Source organism: Carassius auratus, chromosome 19, assembly GCF_003368295.1.
Source record: "Carassius auratus strain Wakin chromosome 19, ASM336829v1, whole genome shotgun sequence".
NCBI classification, from domain to species: domain Eukaryota; kingdom Metazoa; phylum Chordata; class Actinopteri; order Cypriniformes; family Cyprinidae; genus Carassius; species Carassius auratus.
Genome location: NC_039261.1, coordinates 12,070,893 through 12,084,414, shown reverse-complemented (window position 1 = coordinate 12,084,414; position 13,522 = coordinate 12,070,893). Strand labels below are relative to the sequence as shown.

General features: G+C 37.7%; 1 protein-coding gene across 1 annotated transcript in view; it reads left to right on the top strand.

Annotated features, from left to right (window-relative positions):
- The window catches only part of LOC113119432 (gamma-aminobutyric acid type B receptor subunit 2-like), a 212,309-nt gene extending 205,015 nt beyond the window's left edge, over nucleotides 1–7,294 (top strand). The window contains exons 15-19 of the mRNA XM_026288931.1: nucleotides 2,080–2,304; nucleotides 2,585–2,767; nucleotides 3,212–3,341; nucleotides 3,617–3,731; nucleotides 5,742–7,294. Coding sequence (XP_026144716.1) covers nucleotides 2,080–2,304; nucleotides 2,585–2,767; nucleotides 3,212–3,341; nucleotides 3,617–3,731; nucleotides 5,742–5,907 — 819 coding nt within the window. The 3' untranslated portion in view covers nucleotides 5,908–7,294. The remainder of the gene's footprint in view (nucleotides 1–2,079; nucleotides 2,305–2,584; nucleotides 2,768–3,211; nucleotides 3,342–3,616; nucleotides 3,732–5,741) is intronic.
- The last annotated feature ends 6,228 nt before the right edge of the window (nucleotides 7,295–13,522 follow it).

Sequence of the window (13,522 nt, the reverse complement as noted above, 5' to 3'; positions counted from 1 at the left end):
CATCAGGGAAATAATTAAAAAGTACCAGTCAACAAAAGATTATATGTATCTGCCTGGAAGAGGACATGTGTCTATATCGTCCTAATGCAAGAAGTTTAGTAATAATCAATCAAACAGCACCAACATCACCACATCTTGTTTGGAAGAGCTTCAAGAAGAATAAAAATCAAGAAAAGAAAATGCAGGAATGGTCTCTGATCTCTTGTCAGGTGTTCTACAAACTCATCAGGCATTATAGGAGAAAACTCCTATACTATTTTGGCAAATGGAGGTTTCAAAAAGTATTGAATAAAAGGCTACCATTAATTGTGTCCAATGTATATTAGAGACAAACATTTCTTTTCCCCCATTAAATTCTTATTCTCCAATGAAAGGTTAGAATTTTGTGATTTTTTTAAAAAAAAAAGATCAAAAGCATTAACAATGCAGATTTATTTTCATAGCCTTCTTTGATCATATTTACCAAGGGTATCAACAATTCTGACCATGTGTGTAACATATAATAATAATAACAATAATAGTTGTAATAATGATAATAATTATAACAACAGCAATGATAATCATCATGATCATCATCAGGATGTAATGGGGGTCCCGAGTTCAAATCCTGGCTTAAAGACCTTTCTCAATCCTGTCCCCTCTCCTTACCAGCTCTAAAACTGTCCTATCATCTTATCATAATAAAGTCAAAAATTCCCAAAATAAATCTTAAATTATAATAATTAGCAGTGAAAACAAAAATTCTGCAAATTAATATACAAAAGTGTAATTCTAAAGAAACTTCTGGAATTTTCAATTTTCATGATTTTATTGAAATGTTTTAATATTTTGCTACTCCAAATTTCTGTAACCAACATTTGAAAATAAGCAGATTTGTCATTATAACATAAGTACCAGAAGTAAAATGATAGGCCTTCAAATATTGTGTCAAAAAAGGTTTAAAACCACTGCTGTAAACTTTAACATTGTTCTTTTGCTGCCTTGCGAGAGCTAGGGAAATCCTACTGGAAATGCAAATCTAGCAAGCTCACTGACTGGATTTTGACAGCGAGATTGCTCTTTCTAATTAACCTCACTTTAGATTACTGGTAAGGTGCTCCAGGAACCAGAATCCCTCCAGCCAGTTAACTGCCCATAGCACTGACCATTATCTCTGGGTCAATAGTGGCAACATCCTCCAATATAAACCTGCCCTTCAACTCACTTTGTGCTCTGTAGAAATGATTTGTCTGTTTGTTCTTGCTGCTGTAATAGTGACAGGTGGTTCAGTTGACTGCCATTACCTCCGCCCCACTGTAGATGATCCATGTCAGAGTTCAGCCGTGTGCCATGGAGGATCACTTCCTGTCTCTTTCATCCCTTGTCCCTCTTCTCATCTGTGATAGATTAGGTGGGAGGCAGTGCTGGGAAAAAAGTGATCAATGTTTAACCAAAGCTATAGTAGTCATCATATCGTAATAGTGTACAAGTGAAAATGCCATCACACTCTCGTTTCCGTTCTCAGATATGTGGCATTTCAGAATTTCCTCTTGCCATGTTTGAAAGCCTGCTGCTAAATCAGCATGACTTCACTTACAGCCGACCTGCTCAAGTAGAACAACAAAAGAAAGAGAGAGTGAGAGGGTGAACGAGGAAAAAGAGTGAGACGGGCTGTGATTGGATTAGGATTGAATAGATTTGTGGCGAGTGGGAGCAGAATCAAATCTCCAGTATGTGTGTCATTGAGTTAGCTGAGTCATATTTCCCAGAGTTCACACTAGTCTCATACAAAGGTGCTTTAATTACTGTTCTGACTTCCTGAGAAAGTTGGACAGGTGTTGTTAGCTACCTTTTGGGGCATTAGGGTGCTAAATAAGTCAAGCACAGTTCATTTTGGCTTTATGATTCATCAATGTAAACTGAGGGCTGCACAGAGTGATGAAGGTCAAAACTGTTGTCTCTCGAAAATGTCATAAAACCAATCACCTTACTCTGTCTTAGATCTGGTTTTTGCATATAAAAGTTGCCAAATCTTGTTCTAACTGCTCTTATACCTGTAATGATAAGTAATTCTTTTCTTGCACTTTTCTCTTTGTCTAGCTGTTTGGATGTTTCTTGGCCTGGGAGACCAGAAACGTGAGCATTCCAGCCCTGAACGACAGCAAGTACATCGGCATGAGTGTGTATAATGTGGGCATCATGTGTATCATCGGGGCAGCGGTGTCCTTCCTGACCCGGGATCAGCCTAATGTGCAGTTCTGCATCGTGGCACTGGTCATCATCTTCTGCAGCACCATCACGCTGTGTCTGGTTTTTGTGCCAAAAGTAAGTACTGCAATGTACGACCTGATCCAGTCCTATGGGGAAAGAATTCTAGAGGTCAGCGAAAGGCACATTCTGGCATTTGATTTGTGCAAATCCCTAGCAAGTTCACCTGAATGTAATTGAGAACGGTGCTTATTTTGCATCCCCTGGAGCTCTCTGGAAATAAACACTGAAATCTGAAAGACTGCAAAGATTCCAGTCTCCCTCTAAACAAATACGTCCTACTCAGAATCAATTCCAGACTCTCAACAGTATGTCTTTGTCCTCTGTCTTTTGTTAGTTTGTCACAATGCGTACAAACCCGGATGCTGCCACACAGAATCGGAGGTTAAAGTTCACCCAGAACCAGAAGAAGGAAGATTCCAAAACGTCCACCTCAGTAACCAGTGTTAACCAGGCCAACACTTCCCGTCTGGACGGATTACAGTCAGACAACCACCGCCTCCGAATGAGAATTACAGAGGTGATTGACGGCAATCATAAATTACAAATGATTCAATGATGCTACAAATGACTAATACACCACCATGCAGATTAAAGGGGATTTATAATTTTTATATATTATTTTATTTCCTCTAAATTATATATTAATGCTGTGAAGAAAATAACTGGTACAGGTAAACAAAACTATGTTCAGCAAATTAAAATATGCACATTAGATTAAATATAAATATAAATGAAGACAATATATTATTATATCCAGACTTGGATGCATTTTTTATTTGATTTGTGATATCAATTTATGTTTTTCTACCTAAGGTATTTTAGAGTAATGAAACTGTACAGTATGTTTTAAATCTTTTGCATTTCAGAATCATGAAAATAAAATGAATAAATGTGTCATGAACCAGGAATTAAATTGCTAAATTAAATTGTTAAATAAAGATTTTTTGATTTTGTGTTACAGCTGGATAAGGAACTGGAAGAGGTGACCATGCAACTCCAGGATACTCCAGAAAAGACTCCATACATTAAACAAAACCACTACCAAGATGTCAACAATATTCTGAGCATACGCAACTTCACTGACGGCAAAGGTAAGAAAAGTGGATAACAAACCTCATGTTCCTCATCTCTCGATCAAACACAGCTGTCAGTCTGTGACTCATTTCAGTATGTGACACTCTTTTGCTCTGTTACTGTCACCAAGAGAAAAAGAACAATTTATTGGAGTGTTATACATTATTCACCCCCATACATGTCAAGCTGAAGTGTCATATAAGGTGCAAGTTCTGACTCAGGTTACAGCTGAATCCACCACTGTCATCTTGATGGAAAGGCAGCTTTCTGAACACAATGCCTTTGCTTTTAGATGGAGATAAATCTCTGAAGAACCACTTGGAGCAGAAACCCCAGGCTCAGTGGGGATCCATGGATCCTTCTAGGATAAGCAGAGGTCCACTAGAAGACATCAACTCACCAGAACAGTAAGTTTACACATCGAGAACATGTTTGTATACGTAAAAATCAATGAATTAAAAAAAAATGGTGAGAATATGCTATTCTCGCGAAAAAACAAGTTTTGTTTACAATGAAGGATAACCAGTTTCTTCTTGGCTTGTACCGAAACTCTCTGACATCTTTTATAAATCCTCATTTTGTACTGACCGCTGTTTTGTTTTGCTCTGTCCTCTGCGCTTCTGCATTCGTCACTCTCACCCTAGTCTTGTTAAGCCAGATCTTCAGACTGAAGCAATCAAACAACCAACTCTCTGACATATTTTAAAGATTATATGCTGCAAACTTTAAATATTATGCTGCAAACTTTAAATATTAAACATACTTTTGAAAATCCAGCATTTAGTTGATCCTGATAAGCACTCGTCATCACAGTTGTAAACACGTTGGCTTTCTTCTTTAGTGAGGGGGTTTAGCACCACAGTATCTTTGTTTCCAGGCAGAGCGTTGAAGACGCGACACACACGTCTCGCGGAAATCCTGTAGAATTCAACCAATCCAATGAAAACTTCGACACTCCTGAAGTGTTTCCACTTTTGTGTCCCAAACGCATCAGACGTTTAGCCAACAGTCAGTGGGCATGATGTCTGAGGCTGAGACTACTCTCACCCGAGCTTACGCTACACCTACATCATACATCATCCACTGAAATGCTACTCATGTACTATGAGCTATTCAAAAACAGGTGAAATGCATTACCCTGAAGAAAAAACAAAAGTTATTTCATGTTTTTTTCTTTCAGGGTCTTGATTGTCCAAATAGTTTTTGGTGACTCTATAGATACAACATTCTGTTGTATAAACTCATTAGCAGGGAGGTGCAAAATAAAGATCGGGAAGAAAAAAATTAACGAATGCAAGGATGGTTCAGGGAAGGAGGAAAAAAGAGAGAGAAGGGATGTGGCGGGAGCTGTGGTTACATAACGTGATTTCTAGTGAGAGCGGAAGGCACTGGACCCTGAAAATAGACAGGAGAGTAGAATTAAAGGACTACAGGCTGTCCCAGCACATGAATGTTTGACTGTAAAGAGAAGTGATTCTGCAGTGTGTCACTGTTTATCAAACACACACACACATTCAGACATACACACACTTACCCCAGTAGCTGATGGTCCCTTGACCCTGCTAAATAACACCATTACTGCCATGGGAATATGCAATGAGTAATTTATTGAGTTTGATGACATCCACATTTTTATTTTTTTGTTTTTGCAAGTGACCCTGCAATATCCGACTAATCTACGTTAAATATTTATAAACACAGAAGACATTTTCCTTAATTGATGTATGAAATTAAAATTTAATTGAAAGTAATAACTCAAAGAGACTCCAATCGTAAAACCAATCGTGAGAGGTGTGGTGTGTGCACTTTCTATAACTGCCATTTGGCTTATGTAATTGATTTAAAGGGCTCCGGCCTCTTGGGGTGCACTTTAAATTTGACACAAGACAGGAATGAAATGGACTTTACTTCAGCTGATCCACACAGTCAGGTTCATATGAATGTACCACAAGAACTAGCATAGCCCCTAACCCTTCACTAGTGACTATTTTCATCATTGATAATAATATATTTTTTTTTATTTAAACTTTGAGCAGTAAATCAGCATATTAGATTGACTTCTGAAGGATCATGGGACACTAAAGACTGGAGGAAAAACATTTACAAATCCTATCAACCTCAAACTTTTGAGCAGTATTGTAGGTCCAGATGGTGTAGTTATGGCATCTGCCAGCAGTGACTAAAGAGGTCATGCTAACCAGCTAAACCTTGAACACTTAATTGAGAGTATGTGGCAAAGTCACTGCTGCCTTAAAAAGTGCTATGTGACTATGTGATATAATTATAAAATTAACTTCTGTTACATGCATGCAAGAGTGTCCCCAATGTTCAGCACCCAAGAGCATTAAAAGAGCATTGCAGAAAAATTGAAGGAAAAGGAATTTTGTATAACAATCGTTTGTTGTTTGTGTTCACAGCATACAGCGCAGGCTGTCCCTGCAGCTGCCGATCCTGCATCACGCCTATCTGCCCTCCATAGGAGGGGTGGACGCGAGCTGCAGCAGTCCCACGAGCAGCCCAGCCTCCAGCCCACATCACAGACACATGCCCCCCTCCTACAGGGTGATGGTGTCCGGCCTGTGAGGCCCGCAGAATACCCTGGACTCCGAAGAAGCGATCAGCTTTTTTATTTTAAGACAGACTGAAGAATATCAGCAGTTAAACAGAAGCGTGTGAGCAAGCCGAGGGGGTCCAACTCTTCATGCATTCGTGACCCCCTTCCCACCATCCATGGCCACATCAGACCAGAACTTTTCAGGCTAGGAGGGAGGTGACCGGATGTCCTCACATGTCAACTCAACCCAGACTCCCATCCTCTCGGTCCCGTCACCTCCCGTTCCTAACTCGATGGACTCAACGCCCCCCGACCCCTAAACAGCAGCACGGATCGACGGAGGACAGGAGCTGTAGCCTTATCTCATAAAAAAAGACACTTCCGCCAGCAGCCTTTCCACGTTATCCGTGCACATATATTGGTTCTGCTGGAGCTTGTGGGAAATGGGCAATGTATGTGACCGAGGACTCCACCTCTTTATTCACCACGTCAACAGCCATGTAAATACCATATTCGAATATCAAAGTGAGCTTTGAATATGCTGTGAAATGAATTATTCTTATGAGGCCTGGTGCTCGGAGAACTTTATAAAAAGCTGACGAACCAGGAAGAGACACGTACACCGTTGCAACCGGTATGAATTTGTTGTGTTGCTTCCGTGTCCCAATGGTGTGAAAAAGTGGTAAATGGTAGATAAGACTATTGGTATCTTTTGCTAAAGACAACTAGGAAGTGTTTCAGGGTAATGCGGGGACTGTTCCAACCTGGATAGACGTGTACCGCACATTGTTTATCTTCAAAAACAGTTAGCATCATGTAGGCCTATTCTGGTATCGGAGTGTCAAAAATACTGCTTTGATTTATCGCAAGGAATGTCATGTTAGAGGTTTCGCATTTGTGACCTCAAAGAGCCACAGGTCCAGCCGAGAGGGACATAAGAGACAAAACCAGAGATTTTAGAGGGTCAGTCTTCCATTACAGCTGAGCGAGTTGATCCTGCACATCGGGACTGAAACACGCAGATGCAGCCCAATGCTTGGGATGTACGATAGCCGTCACGTGACCAGCTGTTACAGAACAAGAAGACTCACAAATTGCGATAATAACAGGGAATTGGTACACCATGCAGAGCAAAACCAAAATATCCTCACAGAAAGCTGTGAGGTTACACAAAAGAAACAGTCCACACACAGCAAGACAGAAGAACGATATTGTATTAAACAACGGGACTGAAAAATTAGCACAAGTGTAATTAACTTAATAAGAGCAAGTCATGTATGAACAAAGCCTTGTTTTGACTTTCCGGTGCAGTCTCTCAGTTTACCCGCCCTCTGATTATTTCTTGCTTTTTTCCTTTTGGTTGATTAAAAACCCAACATGTGTGAATCCTCTACGGTTGTCGCTTGGGCTAAAAGGGCTCGGGTACCATTGGAGAAATGGCAGAAAGGTCCGCCCCAGTATCAGAGTGATATTGTAAAATACATCACCTAGCTCTTAGCAACAGTGAAATTACCTCATAGTTGCTATAGAAATGTTACTGTGTGCAGTGAACTTTGCACAATGTCTTGCAGAGATAGGGAGCATCAGCTAGAGCTGGTGTCATGCTACTGTAAACCTGGAAATGTACTGAAAAAACTAATTATCGGAAATAAGCTACGTATCATCCATATCAAAGGCAAGCGTTCGTTTCAGCTGATATCTCACCGTCGGGTGTCTTGGTTTTAGTTTCTGTCACATTTGTTTCTGTAATGTGCGTCTTACTGGAGCCTGATGGACCATATTGTGTCAACCAGGTGACAAAAATAGTTACAGCACATATGATCCATATGAAGCCAATGCATTGAGGATTTATTTAACTTGTGACTTCCTTCTGTATGGCTGTTATCTAGTGATAACGTGACATTCATGGGTATGTATGTCTCAGCTATTTGGAAAAGCAGAAGGAGATTGAAACTCAACAGAGGTGCGTTTGTACAGCAGTTGTCATAGTACCACACGCTCACTGAGTCAAGATGAAAGACCTTTAAATACAACACCACAAACAGATACGCAAAAATCCCACAACGCCACGGGTGTTTGTCTTAGTATGACGGCCACGACCCTAGACTGACGTTTGTAATGCACGATGAGTTTTTAAGTACACGGAGGCGATTGTCTACATTTTGACTTGACTTTTGCAGCTTATGACTATGACTGAGTTTTCATTCTGACTTTAATCAGCTCTTATTTCCATGTTCATTTCAGCGTTGTTTATTCTTCAATGTCTTTATTATATGTTGTTTGGCACATTCAGCAGTCAGTATCCCACAATATGAAACATCTTTGGCACATCCAATATTAAAGAAAAAACTGCAGAAAATGATGTACATTGGACTTTACAAATCAAGGTATCACATTTATTTGTTCATTGTTTCTCATTGCCCTTTAACCTCCTGTTAAAATGTGGTACAGTAATAACCTACACTAATGTTATCATTAACATAAGTTCATTCTCATTGAAAAAAAAATGTGTATGATAATAACTGATGATCTGCTAATGTTCTTAAAAGATTGTAACTTCTAATATATATATATATATTAAAATGTATATTTTTATGAAGAGATAGAGGGTAATAAGCAACAATGAAAATGAAGTGTTAACAATTCAGCTCAGAGAATCAGTAGAAGTAAAAGGGCTAGCTCACATTTACATATTGTATTTCATTTAAAAACCTTACGTACAGTATATGGCATAAAGTTACAGTATACTCTCAATAAATCCTTTTGAAATTAATTAAATAAAAGCAAAATTTCATACAACTTAATGTCAAAAAGTAGGCAGAAACTGAAATCCACTGGTCCTATTTTATCTTCAGGCTGCTGGTCACTGAGGTTTTAAACACTGGTTTTAAACTTTCAGGCATAAATAGGTACTTTAATATTCAAAATAATAATCATCCAAAGGAGCGACTCAAATATCTATTTTAAGTAAATGTCTTTCAGACTGAGTTGGAGTAAATGGGATGTTTACAAGTTTTCTGCTCAAGGAGAGGGCATGATTCATTACTCTACTTTTAAATCATAATGATGACCATAATATTAATTAGTCCAGGCTACAGAAGCCTGATGAAATGTAATTATTAACAAGAGATTACAAAAAATTTATTCAGAGTAATCATATGCTAAAGTTTGTATACATAAAGAATGTATGAGATTTATTAAAAAATAATTTATTTTCTAATCTTTCATGCATGGTATCCTATGCATACATAATATATTTAATTTTGCAAATCATTTTACGAAATCATTTCTGACAAATGCACAACATAATTATAAAAGTGGCAATAATAAGCTCATTTTAACTGTATAGATAAGTATATTTACAGTATGTTCTTGGTGGTGCATTAAGCTGGAAGGAAGAATCATATCCTAAATATATTTTACACTACCTGTACATTTGGTGTATAGTTATGACATTAATGTTGACATTGCACAGGAATTCATCAGTCATGGGGATCACGCTTCTCAGTAACTACTGTCTTACACTTTGAAGAGTACTAAAAACAAACATGAAGACATTCAGAGTGTACCATGCACCACAAACTGTTCTTTTAAAAATGGAAAGGTAAACACTGGTCCGTCTACGCAGTATGTATTCATGTCATTACCGTTATAGGAAAAGTGAATTTGTGACGTAGTCTTATTTTAAGGAAATCACTAGAAAAACACAAAAACTGAATTAAGACTAAGGTAGTGCTTTATATGATTTCTATTTGGACATGTACTATACTGTGGATTCAAATCACTGTGTGTGTGCATGTGTTTGTGAATCAAGCAAAACACAAGGTTAACCTGCTAAACACGTGGCTTTTGAAACTGTATCATGGTCTGTGAAATGCACATCTGGTTGTTTAGGACTGTCTTTGCAATAACCTTGGAAATGAAGTCGAGAGCTGATTTGTTGGACATTTAAATCTGTGATGTTAACTACGAAAATGAAAATGATCTAAATGTTGTGTTCTTCTAAAGCAAGAAAACACTCATTTGTGCAAAGAGATTCATGAATACAGTCTACGAGATTCAAGAAAACTGTTGGGCTGGACTCCATGCGTATTCTGGTGTGAACTGGTCTATCTTTGCATCATGTAACAAACAATAGCAAAGCCTTGTCATCGCCCCAGGAGAATGAAGAACCACTTCTAATGTATATAATGTAAACAACTTTTTTTTTTTTTCTGTAGAGGTATAATACAATGATAGTGGGGGATGTTACAAATGATGTTAAAAAGACAGAATGTTAGCAGTGAGCGTGTATGTCTGTTTGCCACTGTGTGAAAACGTGCTGTCTACAAGTTTACACATCGCTATACAAACTATTTATTCTGTGCTGGAAGACTTATCGCTCTTTTTTTGTTTTGGTCGTTTTGCTTTATTTTAATTTTTAATTTGTCATCTCTTTTGAGTTCACAAAACTTGTCACTGCCCATAAAAAAAGGAAAAAAAATAGAACTACATAACTATGTTGTTTTGTTTTTCTATACAGTGCTTTTTGGAAGTGTACACTTGTGTACTCCACTGCTGTATCGTCCCGTGTGTTTGCACTGGCACACACACAGACACAGGATCTCTTGAACAAATCAAAGTGGATGTGTTCATTTCATATTTTCTTGTACCCTTAAACTGCATGGAAATCATAACATTTTTAATAAATTATTGCAAAAAATGTTTTATTAATAAAATAATCAAAATTATTCTGTTCATTTTTTATTATTATTTTTTTTTTATCAAGCATTTGGAAATTAGCATTATTTACTCACCTTCATGTGGATCCAAACCTGTATGATGTTCTTCAGTTCATTTTATGAACTTGTATGGGAAAACAAACGCATTTAGATTCCTTCATTTTTAAGGAATAATGCAATTTTCATAACTCACAACTTTAAATGGTTCTACTGAGTTTTTGTTTACTAAAAGTCTTTTTGTAAAGGTGTTTCACCAGCTACATTTTTAGCAAAGAACATTCCAATTCATTTAACCAGGGGTGGTAAAAGTACTCAAAAGTTATACTCAAGTAAAAGTAGATGTATCTAAATAAAAAAATGACTCCAGTAAAAGTAGAAAGTCCTCCATTCAAACATCACTTGAGTAAAAGTACAAAAGTATCCGATTTAAAACATACTTAAGTACCGGAAGTAAAAAGTAAATATTCAAATTAACTGTAAATATCAATAATTAAGCAGATCAGTTGTTTTGGGAGTGAAATGCAGTGTTTTAATTGAACACATGATGAGATTAGATACTTTAGAATTTGTTAGATTTACAATGAAAAGAGACAATGAAGAACCCTATCGCAGTATAGGGATTGAACTTTCAATAGACATGTTCCATAACATCATAGCTGCATCAAACAGAAGATGTGCAAGATACAAGGTAAGACTGTTCCAGAATATCAATGAGGAAAAACCACCTCTTTAAAGAGTTGGTTCTCCCCAAAATGAAAATTCTGTCATTCGCATTTTAGGGGCTAAAAATCACGTTATTGGTATTTTCGCTTCGACCTGTGGACATGAAAAACAACCACAGACTTGGCAACACTGGTTGGCATATATTACACAGAGCCATAATTCACTGACAATCTACACCAAATCGATTTTTTTTTTCTCGATTTTGAAAACGATTTTGTGTTAGTTGTCGGTGGACTACGGCTCTGTGTACTAACTGCCGAACCAGTGTTGCCACATCCGTGGTTGTTTTTCATGTCCGCTGGTCGAAGAAAGCCCAATTCCAATATAACTTGATATTTAGCGCCTAAAATGTGACTTTTACCAAGGCAACCCTTCCAATAAACGTATATTTTAACCCCGAGAAGCAATTTTTATCGGGGAACCTCCTGAAAACGCGTTTTTGGCTGGTTTTGGACTAGTTTTGAGAAGCAACTGGTCAGGATTTGTTGTGAAAACCTGGCAACCCTGATCTGAACGCATGTGCTGGAAATATACTACTAATTACAGGAGCGTTACTGATGAGATGAGCATGAAAATCGCATTCGACACAGCCCTACTGATATTTCATTCACCCGTGGCAGGCAAAGAAGACATGTCAGCCAATAAGAATCTCCCTTGACTTCAGTGAATTCAAACATATCCTTGAGATATGGCCATGGGTGATCCCTGTCTAGAATCTCGGGATCATTGCGGGCAGCAAGAGCTGCACTATCACCTATTTTAGCGATCATCTTCCACCTCGAACTAACTGCTGCGTGAGCGTATGTTGGCAAAGAACTTGCGAAGTCGCGCGTTCTTTTTTTCAAAAGAAAACAAAAATTTTCATTGGTTTGTAAAATCAGTCTAATAAATACTTGAAGTGGGCATGGGATGTATCTGAGTAAAAAGTAAACTTTGTCTTTAATAAAGTAGTGGAGTAAAAGAACTTTCTGAACTTTCTTTTTAATTCTATACACTGCAATGTTTTGATCTCGCTCACAAACTTCTACACAACCATAAAACAGAAACGCAAGGCGGATGAATCTGTCACTCAGGAACGCTCCTGTACATTGAGTATATAATGAATTATTGAGAGTGCAGGGACTTGATGCCAAACTGAATGCTAGAGGATGAAGCCTTCATGTCACAGTCAGCTTTCCTATTCCATCAAGTGCTCAAATATTTAACATGTCAGTACTATACAAGACACAGAAGACCTTTACACAACAGCACAACACAGATGGGTCAGATAGTGTCCTCAAAGAGCACACAACAAACCATCTTACCTCAACAGAACAGAACAGAAAAGTTTAAGAGATAGTTCACCCAAAAATTTAAATTATGTCATTGATTATGTTGTTCCAAGCCCATAAAACGTTCGTTCATTTTTGGAACACAAATTAAGATAGTTTGATGAAATTCAAGAGCTTTCTGACCCTGCATATACAGCAAGGGAACTACCACATTCAAGGCCCAGGAAGCTAGTATAAGGACATTGTTGAAATAATCCATGACATCAGTTTTTCAACCTCAATTTTATGAAGCTACAAGAATTTATTATTTTTTGTGTACAAAGAAAACAAAAATAATGACTTCATTCAACGATTTCTTCTCTTACTGTAAATCTCAGGGTCCACCGCCATTTCTACATTTCTGTGCCTTGACCTGTTGTAGTTCCCTTGCTGTCTACGGAGGGTCATGGGGTCAGATTTTATATACAGTATATAAAAAATTATTTTATGTTCTGAAGATAATAGGTCTTGTGGGTTTGGAACAATTTGAGCGTGAGTAAATAATAAAAGAATGTAAATGTTTAGGTGAACGCTTTAAGCTAAGAAATGTTAAGCTTTACCACACCATAATTTTTTACTATTATTATGTTATTAAAACAAGACTTGACATTGGGAAGTCTGGCCTGGCTTGCAGTCCTTGTTCCATGGTGTTCACGTCTGATTTTATGATCCTGTTCATGTGTGTAGCTGAAATGACAAAATCGGTTCATTGGAAAATCTTACATGATGTCCCTTTCTGGAATTCTTATGAATATGATAAGAAATTTACAGTTACCATTATGACAGGTTGACGATTTGCCTATAATCCAGCAAAAACCAAGTTAGAATGTGGTTGCATTACACCATGTTAACAATGTCTTGCAGCAATACTTCCAAAACAGTGAATATTT